Below are 23,753 nucleotides of genomic sequence, written 5' to 3'. Positions count from 1 at the left end.
CCCAGGACCCTGGGATCATGACCTGAGCCGAAGGCAGACGCTTAACCGACTGAGCCACCCAGGCACCCTGAAAAAGCCAAAAGTTTAAAAAAACATAGCATTCTGGGTTAGAGAATGCATATTCCCCCAAATTGTCTTCAAATGGGGTGCCTGGGTGGCTCAGTGGGTTAAAGCTTCTGACTTCAGCCCAGGTCATGATCCCAGGGTAATAGAATCAGTCCCACACCGGGCTCTCTGATCAGCAGGGAGCCTGCTTCCTCCTCTCTCTCTGCCTGCCTCTCTGCCTACTTGTGAACTCTCTCTCTCCTGTCAAATAAATAAATAAAATCTTAAAAAAAAAAAAAACTGTCTTCAAATGTTTTCAAATGTAATACATTAATAAAGTAAATTAATATATTAATAAAGCAAAGTAAAACAAAAAATTGTTGCTCCAGGGACACCTGGGTGGCTCTGTCGGTTAAGCCACTGTCTCGGCTCAGGTCATGATCCCGGGGTCCTGGGATCGAGTCCCACATCGGGCTCCTTGTCCAGCAGGGAGCCTGCTTCTCTCTCTGCCTCTGCCTGCCACTCTGTCTGCCTGTGCTCTCTCTCTGACAATAAATAAATTAAAAAAACAAACAAACAAAAAACCCCTGTTGCTCCAGAATCTGTTTTAAGAAGTTATTTCTTGGGGCACCTGGATGGCTCAGTCGTTAGGTGTCTGCCTTTGGTTCGGGTCATGATCCCGTGGTCCTGGGATCGAGCCCCACATTGGGCTCCCTGCTCGACGGAGGGGAAGCCTGCTTCCCCCCTCCTACTCCCCCTGCTTGTGTTCCCTTTCTCACTCTGTCTCTGCCAAATAAATAAATAAAAATCTTTTTTAAAAAGGTTATTAAGCAAAATGAAACCACAAAAGAACTCATAAAATATAGGTAAATATGCATCTGGTGGAGAGGAAGCTTTCTCAAGTATAAATGCAAGAAAACATAAGGGATAAAACCAAGGGAAAAAGTTTTTTTTTAATGAATAAACATGAAAAACACCACACACAAGATTTAAAAGACTAATGACAAAGGAAAATTTAGAATATATGCAACAGAACTATTACTCATAAATAAGGAACACATGGACAGAAAAATCAATAAAGGGACCTCTCCTCCTGGTCCTGACAGAGTAATAGGGACTGGATCTGCCATCCTGCTTAAACTCTAGAAAACTGGATAAATATATGAAACTGTGGTTTTCAGACATCGGACAACAGGTAGCACGGGAAAATGATCCTTGAAAGAAAGGAAACAAAGGAGGGATTGGGACCTGCACTGGCCCCAATTTACTGCCCATAATTTCCAGGCTATAGAACAGGGAACAGAAACCCAAACAGCCCTGTGGTCTCACTGAATTCAAAAGAACACAGCTCAGGCTTCAGGGAGGCAAAGATTACAAGGATCTGGGATGCAAAATATCCAAGAGGAGGGAGCCAGAGAGAGAACTCTAAGGAGGACCTAAGCAGCACTGTATCTGTTACGGAAATGTAATTAAGCGTCAAAACATTTCTTACAATGAAAAGGTGAGGCCCAGATGGCATCAGTGGTGAATTCCGGAAAATATTTAAGGAATAAATAATACCAATCACACACAAACTTTCCTAGAAAATTTAAGAAGAGAGAGCACTTCCCAATTCATATTCTATGCTGCCAGCATTACCCCATTACTCAAACCAGACATTACAAGAAAACTACAGGCTAATATCTCTCATGGTTGTATACACAAAAAATCCTTCATAAAATTGTAGCAAATTAAGTCCAGCAATATATAAAAAAGATACAGCACGACTAACTAGAGTTTATCCTCGTAACTAGAGTTTATCCTCGAAGGCAAGCTGGTATAGCATTTGAAAACAGAGTACATAATTTACCTTATTAATGACTACAAAGGAAATCTTATATTCCTCTCAATAAATGCAGGAAAAGCACTTCATAAAACTCTATACCCATTCATGTAAAAATTCTCATCAAACAAGGAATAGAAGGGACACTGCTCCACTTTATAAAGGGTCATGTCATAAAATCTAAAGTATTTACCTTAATAGCGAATGGCTGGGGGCACCTGGGTGGCTCAGTGGGTTACGCCTCTGCTTTCGGCTCAGGTCATAATCTCAGGGTCCTGGGATGGAGCTACATTGGGCTCTCTGCTCAGTGAGGACCCTGCTTCCCCCTCTCTCTCTGCCAGTCTCTCTGCCTACCTGTCATCTCTCTCAGTCAAATAAATAAATAAAATCTTTTTAAAAAAATTAGTTAAAAAAAGAAAACCCAGGGGCGCCTGAGTGGCTCAGTGGGTTAAAGCCTCTGCCTTCGGCTCAGGTCATGATCCCGGTGTCCTGGGATCGAGCCCCGCATCGGTCTCTCTGCTCAGTGGGGAGCCTGCTTCCTCCTCTCTCTCTGCCTGCCTCTCTTCCTACTTGTGATCTGTCTGTCAAGTAAATAAATAAAATCTTTAAAAAAAAAAGAAAACCCAATAAATCTACAAAAAAGCTACTAGAACTAATTTGTAAATTTAAGAAGATCACAGGATACAAGGTCAATATAAAAGATCAATTAGATAACTATAGACTTGCAATATACAAATAAAAATTGAAATTAAACTTCCACTGATATGAGGTATTTAGATTAGCCAAACTTATGAAACAGAAAGTAGAATGGTGGTTGCTAGGAGCTGAGGGGAGGGAGAAATGGAGAACTATTGTTTAATGAGTGTAGAGTTTCAGCTCTATAAGATAAAAAAAAAAGTTCTGGAGATTGGTTGCACAATGATATGAATATAACACTAATGAATTGCACACTTTTTATTATATTCAGAGATTTTTAGTTATATTGACATTATTATATTCAGAGATTTTTGTCAATATAACACTAATGAACTCTACACTTAAAAATGGCTTAGATGGGGTGCCTGGGTGGCTCAGTGGGTTAAAGCCTGTGCCTTCAGCTCTGGTCATGATCCCAGGGTCCTGGGATCAAGCCCCACATCAGGCTCTCTGCTCAGCCGGGAGCCTGCTTCCCTTCCTCACTCTCTGCCTGCTTCTCTGACTTCTTGTGATCTCTGTCTTTCAAATAAATAAATAAAATCTTAAAAAAAAAATGGCTAAAATGAATGCAAGCTGGTGCAACCCCTCTGGAAAACAACATGGATGTTCCTCAAAAAGTTGAAAATAGAGGTACCCTATGACCCAGCAATTGCACTACTGGGTATTTACCCTAAAGATACAAACGTAGGGATCGGAAGGGGCACGTGCACCCAAATGTTTACTGCAGCAATGTCCACAATAGCCAAACTATGGAAAGAACCTAGATGTCCATCAACAGATGAATGGATAAAGAAGATGTGGTATATATACAATGGAATACTATGCAGCCATCAAAAGAAATGAAATCTTGCCATTTGCAACGACGTGGATGGAACTAGAGGGTTTTTTTTTTTTTAAAGATTTTATTTATTAATTTGACAGAGAGAAATCACAAGTAGACGGAGAGGCAGCCAGAGAGAGAGAGAGGGAAGCAGGCTCTCTGCCGAGCAGAGAGCCCGATGCGGGACTCGATCCCAGGACCCTGAGATCATGACCTGAGCCGAAGGCAGCGGCTTAACCCACTGAGCCACCCAGGCGCCCCGGAACTAGAGGGTATTATGCTTAGCGAAATAAGTCAATCAGAGAAGATCTCTGATTGAGATCATATGATCTCCCTGAAATGAGAAAGTAGAGATGCAATGTGGGGGATTGGGAAGTAGGAAAAAGAATAAATGAAACAAGATGGGATCAGAGGGAGACAAACCATAAGGGACTCTTAATATCACAAAAAATTGAGGGGGGGCTGGGGGAAGGGGGTAGGGAGAGGGTGGTTGGGTTATGGACATCAGGAAGAGTATGTGGTATGGTGAGTGCTGTGAAGTGTGTAAACCTGGCGATTCACAGACCTGTACCCCTGGGGCTAATAATACATTATATGTTTATCTTAAAAATTTAAAAATTTTTTAAATGGCTAAGATGGTAAATTTTATGTGATATGTATTTTACCACACCAAAAATAAATACATACATACATACATAAAATTTCATAGTTAGGGTGACTCAGAATGAGCAAAAATAAATGAAATTAAAAAACATTAACTTTTACAATAGCATAAAATAATACTAAATACTTAGGAATAAATTAAACAAAAAATATGCAAGAACTGCACACTGAAAATTACAAGACACTGGCACAAAAAACTACAGAAGACTTAAATGAACAGAAAACATACAAAAGTCCATGAATCAGAAATTTCACTATCGTAAAGATGTCAGTTATTTTGAAATTGATCCATAAATTCAACACAATCCCAACCCAAAGACAAGCAAGTTATTTTGTAACAACTATCAAGCAAAGGACCTAGAATAGCCAAAACAACTATGAAAAAGGGAAACAAAGTTGGAGGACTTTTTCGATCTGATTTTAAGACTTAACCATAATCAAGAGAATGAGGTACTAGACGAAAAGACAGACATTTAGATTAACAAAAGAGAATAGAGAGTCCAGAAATAGACCCATCTATACATGGCCAATTGATTTTTGATGATTATACCAATAAGTTCAATGGGGAAAGGATAATCTTTCATTAAGTGGTACCTGAAACCTTGGATATCTATATTATATGTGTGTGTGTACCCCAAAATTAAAACAGATCCTAGACCTAAATGTAAGAGTTAAAATTAGAAACTTCCTAAATCATACGAATAAACCTGGGGATCTGGGATTAGACAAAGGCTTCCCAAATAGGACACACAGCACACACTGTGAAAGAAAAATTGATTTCATCAAAATTTAACACCTTTATTCTTCCAAAGTCACTGTAAAAAAAAATGAAAAGGCAATCCCCAAAATATTTTTTGCAAAAATATTTGCAAAAGATGTATCTAATGAAAGACATGTATGAAAGACATGTATTTTACAACTCAATAAGAACAAAATACTCCAAATTTTTTTTAATGGGCCAAGTATTTAAAGACTTCTCACAAAAGAGGATATATGGAAGGGAAATAAGCACATGAAAAGACACTCAGCAAAGTTAGTCATTAGAGAAACGGCTATTAAAGCCATGATGAGATACCACTGCATACCCAACAGAACAGCTGAAATTAACAAAACTGGCAGTACTTAGTGTGAACCAAGATGCAGAGCAACAAGAATTTTTATCCATTACTGGCAGGAATGCCATTTTGTTCATCAACTGGTAAGTGGATAAACTGAGATATCCATACAATTCACTACTACTCAGCAATTAAAAGAAACAAACTATGGACATGCAACAACAATGACACATCTCAAAAGCATGATGCTAAGTGAAAGAAAACACAAAAAGACCATATACCGTCTGACTGTATTTATAGAAAAGTCTCAAAAACACAAACCCATAATGGTAGAAAGCAGTTCGGGGTTACCAGGGACCAGGATGTGGGGTCAGCACTGACTGCACAAGGGCATAAGGAAAATTTTCAGAGTAATATAAATGTTTTAGAGCACAGATAGGTGTCAAAACTCAGTGAAATGTAGGCCATTAAATTTTTATTTGAATGTAAATTATGCTTCAATAAAGCAGATTAAAAGAAATCACTGAAGATACAGGCCATTAACAAAAGAAATTCAACTTATGAACAAAAAAATTTAATATTGTAGGGCATCTGGGTGGCTCAGAGGGTTGAGCCTCTGCCTTTGATTCGGGTCATGATCTCGGGGTCCTGGGATCGAGCCCCAAGTCGGGCTCTCTGTTCAGTGGGGAGCCTGCTTTCCCCCCTGTCTCTGCCTGCCCCTCTTCCTACTTGGGCTCTTTCTCTGTCAAATAAATAAAATCTTAAAAAGAAAAAATTAATCAAACAAATACGTAAGCTTTTCAATTATTTAATTGATTAAAAAATGATTATAGAGGGTGCCTGGGTAGCTCAGTGGGTTAAAGCCTCTGCTTTCGGCTCAGGTCATGATCCCGGTGTCCTGGGATCGAGCCCCACATTGGGTTCCCTGCTTGGTGGGGGAGCCTGCTTCCCCCACTCCCCACCCCCACCCCCCGCCTGCCTCTCTGCCTACTTGTGATCTCTGTCAAATAAATAAATAAAATCTTTTTAAAAAAATAATTATAGGGTGGCTTAATCAGGTGAGTGTCTTCCTTCAGCTCAGGTCATGATCCCACCATCCTGAGATGGAGCCCTGCATTGGGCTTCCTGCTCAGCCCAGAATCTGCTTCTCCCTCTTCCTCTCCAACCCCCCACCCCGACTCATGTTTGCGCATGCAGGCATGCACACTCTCTCTCGAATAAATAAAACCTTTAAAATGATTATAGTATCCAATGAAGAATACCTTAAATGGGTACTCCTATATATTGCTGGTGAAAAGAGAACAAAGGTACAACTTTTCTGAGAACATGGTACTGTATTTCAACAGCTTCTGAATTATTCACATCCTTTGATCAAGCAACTTAACTTCCATTAATTTATGCCGAGGAAATAACCAGTGTGGTATAAAAGAAATTACGAACCAGTATGTTTGTATAGCACAATTTATAAAAGCTGAGCGAATTACCTTTCTTTGATAGGAAAGTCATTTAAAATATGCACGTGGATGTCCGGACACAAACATACACATTCATATTATTCTGGGTTTGAGAAGGAACCAATACTACCTAAGTGATTACCACTAAAAGCCCTTCACTGACAAAAAGGAAAGAAGTCTGGGATTTTAGAAAAGTGAAGGAGACACAGATACAACATGAGAATGTCACAAAAACCAGGGTCACTATATACCTTTATATCGCCGTCAATTTTTTCCCATTCTTCTGCTGTAAAACTGGCCGCTGTTGCTGCAGGTTTATCTTTCCTCAAAGCTCTACTTTCAGGAGCCAAGCCTTTAAGACGATTTTCACAGAATTCCGTAAGTTCAGGATAATATCCTTCCTCACCAGACCTTTAAAAAAATTCAGAACTTTGGAGTCACCACTTTCTTTAGAGCCCATGTACATTTGCAGGCTGGGCTCCCTGGAGCAGAGGGGCTCTGCGGAGCTGTCCAGGGCTGCCCCTGCACTGGGAGAGAGGCTGGGCTGTGTGGGGGCGTCCCACTTCCCTTCCTCAACCAGCACAACCTTCATTTTTAGCCGTTAATTTATGGAGTGATGCAGTGAAGGAAAAAATGGAGCTCCAAAAACACCAGCTTCCATCACACACTTTGGAAAGTTGAGTAAATGACATTTTCTCTCCTTTAACATGTGTTCATTTTGTTACACAAGGTAATTTTTAACTTATAAATGAAAATTCAATATTAGAGACAGGCGGAAAGTGAGACTGGATGTTCTTCCCAAGGAGGAGTTTGTGGCTCCTTTTTTCCCCCACAAAGGGATAGGAAGAAAATGGTAGAGGAGTGGTTCAGAACAGCAAGCCTCCAAATTCAACCACTCAAGGAACAGAATTCGTTCCTAGAGAGTTGTGAGGAGAACTCTGTTCTTTGTTTTTGAAGGAAAATCAATCTTTTCCCCTTCTGTTATAGATCTGTTTACCTTTAAACTCTTAGAAAAATAGAAAAAAAAATCCCATTTTCAAATAAATTTTTCTTAAAAATAAATTCTGGGGATGGCTGGGTGGCTCAGTTGGTTAAACGTGTGCCTTCGACTCAGGTCATGGTCCCAAGGTCCTGGGATGGAGTCCCATGGCCGGCTCCCTGCTCAGCGGGGACCTGTATCTCCCTCTCCCCTCCACTTTTGATCTCTCTCACTCTCTAGCTCAAATAAATAAAATCTCTTTTTTAAAAAAGATTTTATTTATTTATTTGACAGACAGAGATCACAAGTAGGCAGAGAGGCAGGCAGAGAGAGAGGAGGAAGCAGACTCCCTGTTGCGCAAAGAGCCCGATGTGGGGCTCCATCCCAGGACCTGGGATCATGACCTGAGCTGAAGGTAGAGGCATTAACCCACTGAGCCACCCAGGTGCCCCAATAAATAAAACCTTTAAAAATAAGTAAATTCTGAATCAATACTATATAAGTGAATTAAGTTCTTCACAGAATTTCTTAGAACCAACAGTGTGGGGCTTGCAAACTCTTCGATCACATAAACTGCTCATTTTCTTTACCAGTTGGCCACACATAAAAGAAAATGTTTTTCTACTGCTGAGAAAAGGAAAAAGAAAAATACGTGTCTCACTCTCCGTTTCGGAAATGAGGAGGTTGTAACATCGACTGTGTCTGGGCACCAGCGGGGATGCTGAGGGAGGACAGGAGGCTGAAAGTGATGAGAGAGAAAAAGGAGAGGACACAGTGATGAGGAAGGGGGTCAGAGGGAAGGAAACAGAGAACCACCATCAAACAGAAGGAGCACTACTGATGCCGGGGGAGGAGGGATTCATGCTCCACAAGGGCTTTCACAGTAACAGGCTACTCTCCAAATGAAAACCCCTCAGGACACCCCAAATGGGGGGTACCCGCTGGGGGGCCCCAGACCAGTGCTGCCTGAAGTGGGCTCCCTTGGCCATCTGCATGTCAGTCAGCCAGGCACTTGTTAAAAAACGAGTGGGCCCCACCCCCAGGTTTCCTGAAGCAGGGTCCCTGGGAATGGGACCCTCAAATCTGCATTTTAAACAACCATATAAAGTTTGACAATCACCACCGTGGGGCCCTTACCCCGAGAAGGTCAGGATTCCCTGCTTTCTGGTCCCACCTCCAGGCCTCCCCACCAGCTCTCAGGAAGTCACCATCCTGGTTGGCAGGTGGTACAGGGTGGTGGGAGTACCAAAGATCTTTATCAACTGTAGCATGGTGAGTTAATCTTATTTCCTAATGGCTACTCTCATGGCTACTTTATCTTTTCTAGGAAATGTGGAGGAAGCAAGAAAAAAAATGTCCTCTTGCATACTGATGAGCCTTAAGCGGCAAGCTTAAGAGAACCTGGAAGTAGACCTAGCCAGGACCTTCTAAACTAACCACGGGATCAAAACAACTATTTTGGAACCTAACGTGGGGCAAACAAAACAAAACAAAAACCTCAACAATCTCAATGTGTGAAAATGTTCTGTAACATTTCTAAGAGTACCAGTTTTCAGAAGGCAACAATGTAATTGGCATACTGAAACATAAAAGGATTTTTGAATGCTTACCTGAGCACATAAAGAATTTTTTCCAAGTGTTTAACATCTGAACATTTTTCAATATACTTAAAATCCAAATGTTCTACAGGAATTTTAAATGTTTTTGTTGTTCCAAAGCCCCATAATGATGGATAATCGTTGGTAGTCATGGCTGAAATGTAGTATAGGAAAATAGTTATGAAGCAAATATGTATAGTAATACTTAAAACTAAATAATAGGAAGCATCTAGGCATTTCTATAACATTTACTTTTTTTTTTCTATGTAAAAGGAGGTGTGTTTTCTCTAAGGAAGAAGTCTACACATTTTTAACTCTCCCTCCTTGATAAAAACAGTTATCAGTCATGGAACTAAATTACTAAGTATCATACTTAGATTACCTCAATCTCCACTTAAGCAAAATTGGAACACAAAGCACATTGTGGTACTACAGAATAGGAAAACACTTTTCCTCTACTCATTTAGGTTCAGTGTCTGAGACTCCCCAGTTAAACTGATAAAAACACATTAACAGGAGAAAAATGTTTATTTCATACACTTAACGCATGGAGGGGCAGGGCTTCATAGAAAAATGAAAACCCAAAGAAACCTCTAGGTTTGGGAGCCTATATACCGTTTTAAAAAAGGGTGGTAAGTTGTGGATAAGTGATTAGACAAAGGAAAAGGGGGGTTGGCTTTTAGGAGAAGGTAAATATATGGGAGAAACTAATGAAAGATAATGGTTTCCTTATTAAGATTTGTTTTTGCAGCCTTATCCCAGTTCTGTGTACTATGATGTGGATTGTTCTCCTCCTGGTAGGAGAGAAGGGGAAGAGGGGACACCTTTACAAAGGGAAATGTATGCCCTGCTATTAAGCAGAAAGGGAGAGGGTGAGAATTCTTCCTGTTGTTTGTTTTCAGTTTGATATATCCTTATGCCTAAATGGCTTATTTGGGGATGGCATATTCTGATCCCCTTAGGTGCTCAAACTGCCTTTTAAGATAGCTTTCAATGTTGATTTCAATGACTTCTGCTTCAGCGGTTTGTTCAAACCCCAAACATGTTGTGATTCAGCACAAACATAAATAATATCCTTTGTCCTTTACATCACCCTCTTTGTCATTCCCTGCAACCCACTCCAGCAAGACACTGAGCCCATACCTTTCTCATAACATATATTTTAATTATGTATTTTTGTCTTCCCTTCTAGATTGTGAGATCTCACTTTATTCATTGTCATATATTCAGGGCTAACAAAGTAGTGCGTTATACCCTTAAGAAACACTTGCTGGGGGCACCTGGGTGGCTCAGTCAGGTAAATCCTCTGCCTTCAGCTCAGGTCATGATCCCAGGGTCCTGGGATGGAGCCCTGCATCGGGCTCTCTGCTCAGTGCGAAGCCTGCTTCCCTTCCTTTCTCTCTGCCTGCCTCTGCCTACTTGTGATCTTTGTCTGTCAAATAAATAAATAAAATCTTTAAAAGAAAAAAAAAAAAAGAAACACTTGCTGGAGTGAATTGGAAATAAGAGGGCCTCAGACTGTTTCGCTTTAGTGATACTGCTGCTAACGATGATGGTAGTAACACCACTGACAGATAATTACACAGTTCTTAATGTGTGCTGGGCATCACCCTAAGAATTTTACATGTATTACTTCATTTAATCTTTCCACTACTATATCAGGTAGGTTTTATTTTAAGCAGAGAGCAGTAATAAGAGTTACCAGTTATGGAGCTAAATTATTGTGTGCCATGGATTATTATCTCACATAATCTTCAAACCTCTCATGACGGGAATTAATAATTACTCCCATTTTACAAAAAGGGAAATGTTTGTGCTTTAAGTAACTTGCTCAAGGTCATATAATTATTAAGTAGTGACTGAGGATTTGAATCTCAGGAGGAAACTGCAGAGCCCACACACTTAGCCATCATACCCAGACTTTTCAAATTATGGGTGGCAACCCCTGAAATGAGTGAGCTGCAATTAGCATTGTTTTTTTAATGATACACACACTAGAACAGCAACACAAAAATCTGACTACTTCACATACTGTGAATACTGTTTTGTAAAAACTTTTATGTCGTGTCTATACAAACAAATGACAAATGTGTGAATATAAATGCACATATTGCAAAATATATTTCTCATCATGAGTCACTGTCAAAAGTGTTTCAAAAACCACTGCAGTAAAACGTATTGGGTTATAAATTTTAAAACAAGAAGTAGCAATGGGCCTAATTGACCAAAAGTATTTCCTTCAGCATATCACTCTCTGGGATTCAGTCATACATCAGATTTCTGCAAAAAAAAAAAAAAAAAGAGAGAGAGAGAGAGAGAGAGAAGGATTGGTGTCAGCTTCTCCTCCATATTCCTGCTAGCTTTAACTGGGCATAGAACACAGAAGACATCAGCTTTCAGATGAGATCCAGTGAAGAAATGAGATTGTGGTTTTCATGCTATACTGGCAGGGCCCAGAATGATAAATGATACAATCATTACAAGGATAGACTTAAGAGTAGAAACTATGGAAAGCAACATGAAGAACTTTTAAATTACGGATGCTGCCCAGAACAGAATGGGTTGCACTAGAATTTTTCTAAAGAGTTGGCGGATCTTTGATGGAAGAACTTAAGCATCCAATGGGATTAAAATAGATGATCTCGAATTTGTCTTGCAACCTCTGAGATTACACGAATTGAATAAAATACAGTGAAAAACATTTTAAATGAGAGCCATCTCTTATCTAAGCAAATGAATTTCATTCTGCACATGGTTTTAACATTTCTCTGAAAATGTTTTTTGAGACTTCCATGTTTGTTTTGCTTTTCCTGGTAAGATGCACATTTCAAGACTACTAAATGTTAACTTTCAAGTTCTAAAAAACGAGTCATACAACAGTTCATTTGCTCACGTTAGAACCCTCCCACATCCGGTTGGAATTTCTTTGATTAGGAAAAGCTTTGATTCTAGTTGGATTTAATCTCTTCTCGGTCATCCTGATCCACATCCATTTCCCATATTCCCTAATCGGCTGACAGAAACACCTCCATCGGAAAATGAGATGGTTAATTAACACGAAGACCTGTTTTCCTCCACTAGGGAACTTTCTATCCAGCAACCACAGGGTCGAGCGCCCCCTGCAGGCCGAAATCGAAAGGAAATGGTTCCCTTTGCCCTAGCAACGGTTTCTGTGTACAGCACCGCCGGGAGCGGCTGGGGGGTTGGGGGGTTGGGTGCGGCCGCGAACCCAGAGTTCTACAGTCAACCCAACTGTCGGGGGGCACTTTGGGACCCTCTGAAATTGCTCCCCACTTCCCAGCTTTGGTCTCCAGGACTGGTCGCCGTCGGCGGACCCCGGCAACCCCCATGTTGCGACCCTGTCCCAACATCCGCTACCCTCTGCCACAGTAAACTAAAGCCCCCCGTTTATTCATCCCAGAACCCGCTCCCTCAGTCGATTCCGACCGTGCATTTGCTTTTCGGGGCCCGCCTTTCACCCCAGTTCCGAAGGGAACTGCGACGGAAGATGTAACTTACTCCTGGCCGGCAGGTACTCACCTGGTTCGTAGACGCCACGCAGAGGATGCCGCCCGGGCACAATTTACCACCCGAGCCGCAGGTGCGCAGCTGGGGGCGTGTCGCCCCGCCTGAGCCCCCACCCGCCAGAGGCCGACCGCCGGGGGCGGGACCAGAGCCTCTGCGGATGATTGGCTGGCCTCGACCAGCTACCTCGCCGATAGGCCTCACAGCCCAGCCTCTTACACAGACGACCATTTAGGCCAGGAAAGGAGTCCAAGTGGGAGAGGCCCCTTTCTCCTTAGCGTTCGTTTCCGATCGAGTTTAAACGCCGTTACTGTTCTGGATTGTTACACCGCCCGCAAGATAAATTGATAACTACTCCTATTTAATTATAGAACTATAATTAAACGTTCAGAGTATCTACAACGTGTTTCAGAAAGAGCAATCTGAAGAGTATGGAGGCAGCAAGCCTAGTAGCTGGGACACTAATCTTCAAACTAATTTTGCGTGGAAAATAATAATACAGCAATGGTGATAATAATTAACATTGATTAGGCTAAGAGTTTTTACGGATTCATTTTATTTTGCAACTAACCTGTGAGGTAAGTGCTATTATTTCCTGCCTACCTTATAAATGAGGAAAGTGTACCCTGGTGAAGTCACACACTGTTAACAAAGGACACTGGATATTTGAAACCAAAGCCTTTCACCGAAGTCTGTACTGTTTACTGGGCTCTTAAAATATTAGCCAAGCCATCACTAAGTCCCATTAGCTCAACTTCAAAATGTTATCTTACGCCAGCCACTACTTAGTCCCTCTATTGCTATCACTCTGGTCTGCCATAATCGTTATCCTGAACTACTGTAGGTGGTCCTTAACTGGCTTCCCCATCCATCCATCCCTACGTTACCCATTCTCACAGAACAGCTCAAGTAATCTTGTCTTAAATCGTGTTATACTCCTGTTTACTCCCATCATGAGACCATAAATAAGCAGGCCTCTGCCTACCTCAAAGTTGGAGTCACATGGGCTTCATTCTAAAGTGGGAACAAGGCAAGCTTGCTTTTTTCACCCCTGAGACATTACACTGGCTATTTCCTCAATTTCAGGAATGCTCCTTCCCCTTGTCTTACTATGTCAGGCTCCTTCTCATCCTTCAGCCTTCTGCTCAAATAACCACTCCCTCCTAATTTTCTACACAGAACTTATTCTAGGAAGTGTGGAGATGTCCACACATTTGTGTATGAGGAGGAAACTTGTTTTTACATATTCTCAGCTTATACCCTTCTCGACTTATAGTCTTATGAATGGCTTTTTTTTTTTTAAAGATTTCTAAGTAATATCTACACCCAACATGGAACTTGAATTCACAACCGTTGAGGATCAAGAGTTGCACGCTCTACTGTCTGAGCTAGGCAGACACTCCTGAGACTATTTTTTGTTTGTTTGTTTTGTCTTTTTTTTTTTTTAAAGATTTTATTTATTTATTTGACAGACAGAGATCACAAGTAGGCAGAGAAGCAGGAAGAGAGATGAGGAAGCAGGCTACCCGCTGAGCAGAGAGCCCGATGCGGGGCTCGATCCCATGACCCTGGGATCATGACCTGAGCCGAAGGCAGAGGCTTTAACCCACTGAGCCACCCAGGCGCCCCTGTTTGTTTTGTCTTTTGTGGGGTTTTTTGGAGAGACAAACACAGGGTGGGGTGGGGTGAGATGTGCAGAGGGAGGAGAGAGAGAACTCTCACCTCACAACCCTGGGTTCACGACCTGAGCCAAAATCAAGAATCCAATGCTTAACTGACTACGCCAACAAGGAGCCCCAAGACTGGCCATTTCTGATTTCAGCTACTGTTTTCACATTTTTCACAACTTTAATCTCTGAAGATTAACTTCAGAGCCACAAAACACCATAATGACCATCATAAATTCCTCCACATTGACCATGAAGCTTACGTTAAGTGAACTGGCTAGTCACTGAGAAGCAGGGCTGGATTTGATTCAATTTCCATGCTTTCCTTATGGACATGCATGTCCATAGTCATTGGTAAACATTTTAAGCAGGGGACAAGTTACGTGTTAACTTTAAGCTCAGATTTACTGATATTTATACTTAAACAAGACTATTTGAAAGTCGTTCTTTTTTTTAAAGATCTGCTGTTATTTGTTTTTGAAAGAGAGAAAGGAGGGGAGGGACAGAGGGAGAGCGCCTCTGTGCTCAGTGCAGAGCTTGACACTGGGCTTGATCCCACAACCCTGAGATCATGACCTGAACTGAAACTAAGAGTTGGATGCTTAACTAACTATGCCACCAAGGCACCCCCCAAATCTTTTAAAGCAATTTTATATCTATTTTACCTTTTTTCCCATTAAAATTGTCCAGGTAGGCAAGAGGTAAAATCACTTCCATTTTTATAGATGAAAGGGACACAAAGAAGTGACTGGTTGAAATGCTGGTCTTGAGTTCCAGTGGTAATACTTTTTCCACTAAACCACTGTCTAGTTAACCAAATAATAATATTCAATTAAACTAATGATACATAAAAGACCTATGATAAAATCAAAACAGCTAAGAGCAATATGTCATCCCAAGTGTTAGGATTTGTTTAGGGGACTGTCATATTTATTGGGACTCTTTTGTCTGAAAAAGACAAGGTCAAGAAGAAACAGAGCAGAATTACAGAAGTTTGAAAGGTATGGCTAAAGGAAAACCGGGACCTAGGAAGCACTCTGAAAAATCTGAGCATGGTAGTACTTTGTATAGCACTTAAAACATTTATAGAACTTAGTATTCAAGGATGGTAATAGAAATACAGGTGCTTTTTTAAAATGGCACAGTTAATTTTTTGAATGTCAGAGATACACACAGCTATTAGTGAAGGTGGAATATACCTATCTTCAAAATGAATGTTAGGTGACATCCCATAATGATGGAATCCTGGAACAGATGGGAGGATGAGTATGGGAGTATCCATATCCCTAAGATCAGGGCAAAACTTTTAAACATTTATCCATAGGCCAGTGTAAACCAGTCCCTATACATATTTTTTTATGTACCCTGAAGGCAGAATTTTTTACCTTCCTGATTACACCTCAGAAACTGCACCAGCCTTAATAATCTGCTTCATCCACTTTACTGCGAGTTGATTTTTCCTTACAGATGCAACCATTAAAGTTTCTCTCCCCTCACCCAAGACTCAAACTACAGTCAAGCCTTATATACAAATACAGAAGGCCTACATCAAGTAAAAAATGAAAAATTTAACTCAAAATAATGCATGCATGCTAAGTACATTGGTATACTCAATACAAAATGATACCGGAGAGTTTACAAAGTTGGTGATGTAAAACAATAGTTTCCAAGGAACTTACTTAATCAGACCTTCACAGGGCCCTAGAAAACATTTTTAACAAGGCCCCCAAAAGATTCTAGGCCTTAATTAGAAGTGTGGTTTAGGGAAGCACTTTAAACTTTCACTCTGTGTCAGATCACATATAAATAAAAGTTATAAATCACGTAATTTTTTTAAAAACTTTATTTATTTATTTATTTATTTAACAGAGAGAAAGAGAGGGAATACAAGCAGGGGTAATGGGAATGGGAGAAGCAGGCTTCCCACTGAGCAGGGAGTCTGATGTGGGGCTCTATCCCAGGACTCTGGGATCGTGACCTGAGCAGAAGCCAGACTGAGCCATCCAGGTGGCCATAAATCACGTAACTGAACAAAAACTTCTTTATAGAAACTATCAAATAAATATCTACATACAAGATGGTTTTTAAAATGAAATGCTATTTGTATTCATAAAGATATATACACTAATCAAAAGCTATATAACATTAATAGCAAATCCAAGTACAAATGAAGATAATCCTCCAAATTCCATATTTCATCGAGCATCAAAAACCACCACTGTATTAAAATGAGTTAAGGACAAAAAAAAATTTAAAAATTGTATGAAGGATTTAACACTTCCAAGTCACTTTTTCTTTGCAATCAGCTAGTTATTTAATCTACAGTGTATAGTAGATTGGAACTCAGTATTTACTATGATATTTGGAAATGAAAAAAAAAAAGACTTCAATTTCTATTAGTCCCCTTTCAATGACACAAAAGACTAATGCACCAAAAAAACACTAAAGCAATGTTATCAAAGTAACTTAGCAGTTTAAAAAATATTTTAATTGTACTATTAATTACCACGTAATAATGTACTTTCAGTCTTGTGGCTAATTTGTAAACCTTACTTTATCCATTAAGTAGCATTCATACACAGTATTTGTATTTATTTCTCTGTATAATTTAGTTTGTCCATAAACTCAAAACCAAGGAGTATAAGTAAAATTCGGATCCTGTAAAACAGACTTATGAGAACTAAAATCAACTAATATTCAGATATTTAATATATGCCTCTACACTAAATTTTTATTATGAACATAAAAATTAAATGATTATGAAAATCCTAATCAAGCCCCTTTTTTGGTAGTTTAAGTTATTACCTTTTTTTAAACACCAGAAATTCGTGTTTGACTAACAACCCAAGCATTATTCTTCACGTCCACCTATTTCATATTTAGCAAGTTAAAAGGATACATCTTTTAGTCCTTTTCTTGTACATTATTCTGTATCCACATTCTCTGCATCTGATTGGATCCCTGGATTTTATTTCATTTTCTGTGTGACATTCTAAAAAAGAAAGCATGTTTATTCAGTGTCTAAAGGGCAAATAGGATAAAAAAGCAAATTATCTTAACTGTATTTTTCACCCAAAGCACTAAAATGTACTCAATCTTAAAAGTAAGGTGCTATGACCGTGCTGAAAAGAAAACCACAGGCCCCAAACAGCCTCATTTAGGTTAAGATGCCAAGTCAGTAAACCCAGTAAACCAAGGCTTAACACTTAACCTAACTGCAGTTTCAACCATGCAGAAATGTAACCTCTGACCAGTCACCATGGGAATTTGTCAGCATTAGGGAATTTACTGCTTTTCTGTTCCTCCTCTTAGAAAGGCCATCTTACCTAAAACAATGGATTCTTTGCTAATAATTTCCTTTTTTCCACTCCTCTCTACCTTTAAAAACCTTTCTTTTTCTGTAGCCCTTTGGCGCTCCTATCTACTTGCTAGATAGGATGCTGCCTGATTCATGAATCCATTAAATAAGCCTATTCCACCTTTAAAATATACTCAGTTGAACTTTTATTATTTAACAACAATATACTAAGGAGGAAAGAAAAAAGAGTTATGGGCAGTGCACTTTTCTTGGACAGAAAATGAATTCTTAATGAGAGAACTCTTTTTTTTTTTTAAACAGTTGATAGTATTCTGCTTTATAAAATTTAAAGATGAGAGACTCATTTAAGACAAAGTTAAATGTAATTACTTCAAAACTCTGAAGTAAAACACTCCTACTTGATGTAAGTTCTATTCTTACCTCCGCAGATATATATCATTGGCTGCTGCTTTGGAGGTTGGACGTCCTTCTGCGTGTCCATTGATAACCCCTGAAATCACAGACTCAAATACTGAGTATCTCAAAAGGCTCCTCACATATCCAACCAGGCCTCATTTTTCTCAGGAAAACCGAAAAAAGTCCCAATTCTTAACCTGTACTTTTTCAAACCCATGGGTAGAGCTAATGGACGAAAAACACAACGTACTGCGTACTCCCAACTGGACACAATAACTTTACACTTACTATTTCACTATAATCTTTACAACAATCCTAGGAGCGATTACTCTTACATTACAGATGAAGAAACCCAGCCTTGTAGAAGTCAACTTGCGCAGAGCTATTCAGCTATTACGAGGTAGGGGGACTGGGATCTGACGGCAAAGCTCGGTTTCGATTTAACCCCAAGTTCTACTTTTCCAAAATTCAGCGGAAGGCAATAAATTATATCCTTCAACACGGGAACGTGCGAACCGAAAATAAGGGGAGAATAACCCCCCAAAGCCAAACAGGGCAAAGGATTAATATCATCTACTCAATCCCCAGCTTCTCCCAATTCTAGTCTCATACCGGACCCTTTTAACCTTGAGGGTCTTAGCTGTTTGGGTTGAAATACTCACGTCTAAATACAACCCACCAACAACCTAACCACGCAGCCCGAAGAAACTCCGTATTCTAAAACTTCCGGCGGATTGTGGCTCCAGGTCGTGTCTCACCCAACTTCCGGCGCGGGCCTATGACGCTTCTAGTCCCCGCCCCTTCCGCCCCGGGCGTGGCAGGGGAACTCGGATTGTTGTATCGCTTGTACACAAGCGATAAAGCCGAGAGCTTTGAGTGTTAGGCTCTGTAGGGAGGGGGTCCGTGTTTCGCCCCAGCTTATTTCGCTTTTCAGGATAGCAGAGCATTTCAGGAGGGAGTCTGCTCTTCTGACTAGTCAGCAGAAAGTAAACTTTTCCAGGAGGGCTGAGGGTTAGAAGAAAAAGCGAAATGACAGCTGCCCCTGGAATCCGAGGCTGACCGTTACTCGGAGGAACACGGAAGGAGCGACTCCATCATTGATTTTCGCTTAAAAAAGCACTTTTCAGATTGTTTTTCCTTGGTACCTGTGCTGGGCCAGTGGAGCAGGCGCCCCCTATCCACATAATTTCATCTTTGCTTTTTGAAACTTTCGTAGGCTCCTGTCGTCCCTCTGACCTTCTCCTTTTACTTGTTTTAAAGGAAAGGCTAGGGGCGCCTGGGTGGCCCAGTTGGTAGAGCTTCCATCTCTTGGTTTCGGCTCAGGTCGTGATCTCAGGGTCCTGCACGGATCCCAGCATCAGGCCCTGCACTCAGCATGGAGTCTGTTTGAGGTTCTCTCTTTCCCTCTGTCTCTCTCTCCCTCTCGCTCCTGCTGTCTCTCTCTCTAACATAAATTAAAAAAAAAAAAAAAAAAAAAACAAAGGCAGTATGAAGGCAGCTACATAAATTAATTCCACTTAAAACTGAGGGATATTGGTAGCAGTCACTATCCATTGATTGACCTTTCCATCGCATGTATTCTTCCGTAGATGAAACAAAACGGTCTGCGCCGTGGAGGTGTGTTTTTTGAAAGATCAAAAAAAGTGAGATTAATAGAAGTTGGATTAACAATGTTTACATTCGTTTGCTCCTTTCACAGCTTTTCACTGATAACAGAAGAAGGAAGAAGAAAATAAAGTAATTAAAATTTAGAAAATGTTTATAGTAATTATAGTTAAGCAGAGAAACAGACTTCTTTCTCCCCAACATGTCTTTGATTTCTTATTAAGCAGAATATACTGCTTTCTAGTCTTCCCTCCAGCAACCTGAGAACTTTCAGCTTCACCTTTCACTTCCAGAAGGAATTCAAATTGATTGCACCTCTACAGACCACGTTGGGAGATTTGACTTCATCTTCTTGGTCTTCCTAGCTGCCAATTTTTTAATTTCCAAGGAAACATAATGGATTTTCTTGCTGCTGCCTTCACAGACCGGCCAACATACAGCCTAAGTATTTTGACCATTAGCTCTCAACCAAAGAGAAGAGGGTAATGCAATAGAACAGTCGACATAGGTTTTCCTACAAAAATTACTAGATAAAACTGTTTTTAAAAGAGAAAGATGATGGAGGGGCGTCTGGGTGGTCAGTCAGGTAAGTGACTGATCATCTTAGGTCATGATCCCAGGGGCCTGGGATTGAGCCCTGCATTTGTCTCCCTCAGCCTCGGAGCCTGCTTCTTTCTCTCCCTCTGCTGCTCTCTCTTGTCAAATAAATAAATAAAAATTAAATTTAAAAAATAGATGATGGAGTGATCCAGAAAGTATAGCTTAAATCAATGCACACGTTATGGGATTCTGACTCTCCAGTTGAGGTATCAAAATGATTCTGGCACATAACACAGTCTATGGAGATCAGACTGGATCAGCACATGTAGGATAGAAATGGATCCTGGGGCCCTGTTGAAGGGTCGGGTAATTAGAAGTGGTATCAAGGAGATCCAGAATTTCAACAAAAGTCCATGTTAATGCTAGTTCCCAATCCAACACCCTCTTTCCTATCAGCGGGATCCAGTAGTTTTAGGATTACTATGGAGCATGGTCAATGGAAATTATTAACACTGGTAACAGCTAACTTTTCTTGAGCACTTACCATGTGCAGATCACTGCATTGCTCTATTCAAATGAAGGCAGTTGTCTTGTTATCTTGGATACTAGTGCTTTTAATTCCTTAAAATATGGTTATGGAGATGTAAGTTGCTATTTTCCTCCCTGAAACTGTTTTTCATATTCCTTCATCTTATTTTTTTAAAGTATATCAGCATAGCTTAAGTTATCGTGATTGGAAAAGACTTTCATTATGTTTTGCTGGATGGTCCCCAAAAGAAGAATTAGATCTTGTGGAAAACAGTTGGGTTTAGAATTCTAAGGTCAGTAATGGGATGACTTCCAATCCAGAAAGGAAGCAAAAAGGCCAAAGACTATGGCGGGCAAAGAATAGGAAAACATGGCTTAGTTACTTGTATTTGGAGTATATGAGTAAAGCCAGGACAAGCAATAGGTAACTAGATTCCTTTTTGCCCTTTTGGTTGGGGGCAGTGGGGAGGAGAGTAAAAATTATTCTTAGGATAGAAGGGAGTTATGTTATACTTTTCTGCTCTTTAGTTATGCTAAAATAAAAATAAATTAACTAGAGAAAGAGAAACCGCAATGTTTCAGTGGTGTTTGGCATTTTGTGGATTTTTTTAAGCCATAGGCAAAATTCCCTGCCCTGTTTACATTATAGTGGGAGTGAGGATCAGACATTAAACAAAATAAGTAAGTAATATGACATTTTTATTTTTTAAATTTTTTTTCTGAGTAGTTTATTTATTTGTCAGAGAGAGAGAGTGGACAAGCAGGGGGAGCGGCAGGCAGAGGGAGAAGCAGGGTCCCTGCTGAGGGGACTTGATCCTAGGACTTGATCCTAGGACCCTGGAATCATGACCTGAGCTAAAGGCAGACACTTAACTGACTGACCCACCCAGGCATCCCAGTAATATGAGATTTTTAGAAGGTGTTAAACTACACAGAGAAAATTCAGCAGAGGACGATGATTGCAAATGCTGTCATGGGGCAAGGGCAAAATGGCTGTAATAGAGATTTGTTTGGTACATGTGGGTGTCTTCTAGAGAGGTGCTATCTTGAAGCATGTATAATTCATCAGTTCCTTACCTTAAGTCCTACAAGTACCTGAAACATAACAACCTCATACTAAATTAATCTTATTTTCTTCCAAATCTGACCTCTGTGCTTCCTCAATCCCTGCCCCCATGCACTTGATTCTGCTAACAGAATATGTTGAGTCTAGGTTCTTCTCCAACCCCACTGGCTTCCAGAGTCATGCAATAGCTCCCACCCTCATGCAATGCAACCACCCTCACCTCTTTTCCTTCCACTCTCCCTTCTCCCACCAGAGTGATCTTTCTAAAATTAAAATGCTCTGCAATGCCTAGAGGATCAACAGACTTTCAAATGCATCTGAAATTCTCCTTGACTTGGCTTCTTCCCCTTCTCAAAAAAACCTTTTTTGCCCCTTTCTTGAAATAAATCTGAATTTCTAGGCAGAACAAACTATTTAGAGTTTGCCCAGCTATTCCAAGTTTCCTGCTCTTGCACATTTTGAAATTGAAATCACCTGTTGTCTGACTTTTACATTGTCATTCATCTCAAAATCCACCTCAAATCATGGTCTTTATAAAGTTAGCCCTATCCCTTCTCCTTCCTTAGGGTTAGTTGATCCTCTTTCCTTGGTGCTACTACATCCCTCTATTACGGTGCTTGTGAGCCCCTTAAGGTCATAACTGTGCTGTGTTCATCTTTGTATTCCCAGTACCTCAAGTAGTGACTGGCAGAACTTAGTGTTAGTGAGTTTGATTTTGGATATATTTCATTTTGGGTAACTAAAGGGCATCCAGACAGAGAAAGAAATATCCAGTCGGAGGACTGTGGTGGTAGCTGCTATTATTGGCTTAAAAGTGATGGGAGAGGTTCTGCATAAGAATTATGTAAGCACATAATGGTAAAGTTAAACAAACAAAAAACAAACAAACAAATGTTGAGGTAGGCCGTCTCATTTAGGGAAAAGGCAGAGAAAAAGAAGCCAGAAAAAGGAGACTAGGAGGAAGCTGCCAAGAGAGCCTTGCATAGAGTAGGTAGGTGTCCGGTGAATAATATAAAATATCCCATCTAGCATAATCAAGCATAACCCCGTGTAGAGATGCTGTAACCAAGTTAGTCATGCCCTTCAGACCTCATCCTGTGTATAGCTCTACTGCTAAAAAGGCGTCATTCGGTTTTTATATCTCAACGAACATTTTCAAGTGAATACTCGCCTGCATTATTATTTTTTTTAAAAGATTTTATTTATTTACTTGAGAGAGAGACAGTGAGAGAGAGCATGAACGAGGAGAAGGTCAGAGAGAGAAGCAGACTCCCCATGGAGCTGGGAGCCCGATGTGGGACTCGATCCCGGGACTCCAGGATCATGACCTGAGCCGAAGGCAGTCGTCCAACCAACTGAGCCACCCAGGCGTCCCTCGCCTGCATTATTTTTAATGCAGGACCCACTACAGGATTAGTGGCCTTTCTATATAATGCTCCCCTGGGTGAGAATGGGGAGAGGCGGAGCCCATGAAGTTAGAAAGCCCGGCTGAGCTTTGGGTAGGGGTGGAAGGGTGGGAAAAGGGAGGACGAGACCTCCTGGGGGAAGCGGGGACCCGGCCTGGGCCTGCGGGTCGCGGGGCGGCCGGCGGGGGGCGCCGCGGAGGCGGAGGAAGGGGCGGCGCGGGGCGGGGCGGCGCGTAGCGGTTACTCAAGGCGGGCAGTTCAAACCGAAGGAGGGAAACGCGGCGGCCCCACGCGAACGTGGCGTGGGGGTTGCCATAGCCGGGCATCCCTGGGGGCGAGGCGGCGGCTCCTGCCCGGCGCTCCCAGCGGCGGCTGCCTGTCTCCCCTCCCTCCTGGCCCCGCCGCCCGGTCGGTGCGGGTGCGTCTCGGTCTCCAGGTGGGCGGGAGTGGAGGGCCCCAGTGTGTGCGGGCTTCCGGGCGGCCCCGGGTCCGGCCCCACTTTGCTTTCCAGGTGCTGGGACTAGAGAGGTGCCCGGAAGCCGATCTCTTACCGGCTCGCTCGGCTCCAG

General features: G+C 41.2%; 1 protein-coding gene and 1 long non-coding RNA gene across 3 annotated transcripts in view; both read right to left on the bottom strand.

The window, feature by feature from the left end:
* Positions 1–12,766, bottom strand: part of SPAG1 (sperm associated antigen 1) — a 69,165-nt gene extending 56,399 nt beyond the window's left edge. The window contains exons 1-4 of one of the 2 annotated variants that reach the window (XM_045077989.1): positions 12,673–12,766; positions 9,145–9,286; positions 8,196–8,273; positions 6,807–6,966 (exon numbers count right to left, since the gene is read on the bottom strand). In XM_045077989.1, the coding sequence (XP_044933924.1) occupies positions 6,807–6,966; positions 8,196–8,273; positions 9,145–9,284 (378 nt within the window). In that variant the 5' untranslated portion in view covers positions 9,285–9,286; positions 12,673–12,766. The remainder of the gene's footprint in view (positions 1–6,806; positions 6,967–8,195; positions 8,274–9,144; positions 9,287–12,672) is intronic. The other variant, XM_045077990.1, reaches the window with a different exon arrangement.
* A 3,636-nt stretch (positions 12,767–16,402) lies between these two features.
* On the bottom strand, positions 16,403–18,825 carry POLR2K. The gene is made up of 4 exons (XR_001182208.2): positions 18,702–18,825; positions 18,064–18,133; positions 17,224–17,316; positions 16,403–16,542 (listed from the first exon to the last, which is right to left on the bottom strand). It is a non-coding gene; the product is annotated as an RNA polymerase II, I and III subunit K (long non-coding RNA).
* Between the last annotated feature and the right edge of the window lie 4,928 nt (positions 18,826–23,753).

The sequence above is a fragment of the Mustela putorius genome, unplaced genomic scaffold (assembly GCF_011764305.1).
Source record: "Mustela putorius furo isolate JIRA1106 unplaced genomic scaffold, ASM1176430v1.1 tig00000228_pilon_pilon_pilon, whole genome shotgun sequence".
Taxonomy (NCBI): Eukaryota; Metazoa; Chordata; class Mammalia; order Carnivora; family Mustelidae; genus Mustela; species Mustela putorius.
Note: the sequence above shows the minus strand (reverse complement) of the source record. Positions and strands in the feature narration are given on the sequence as shown.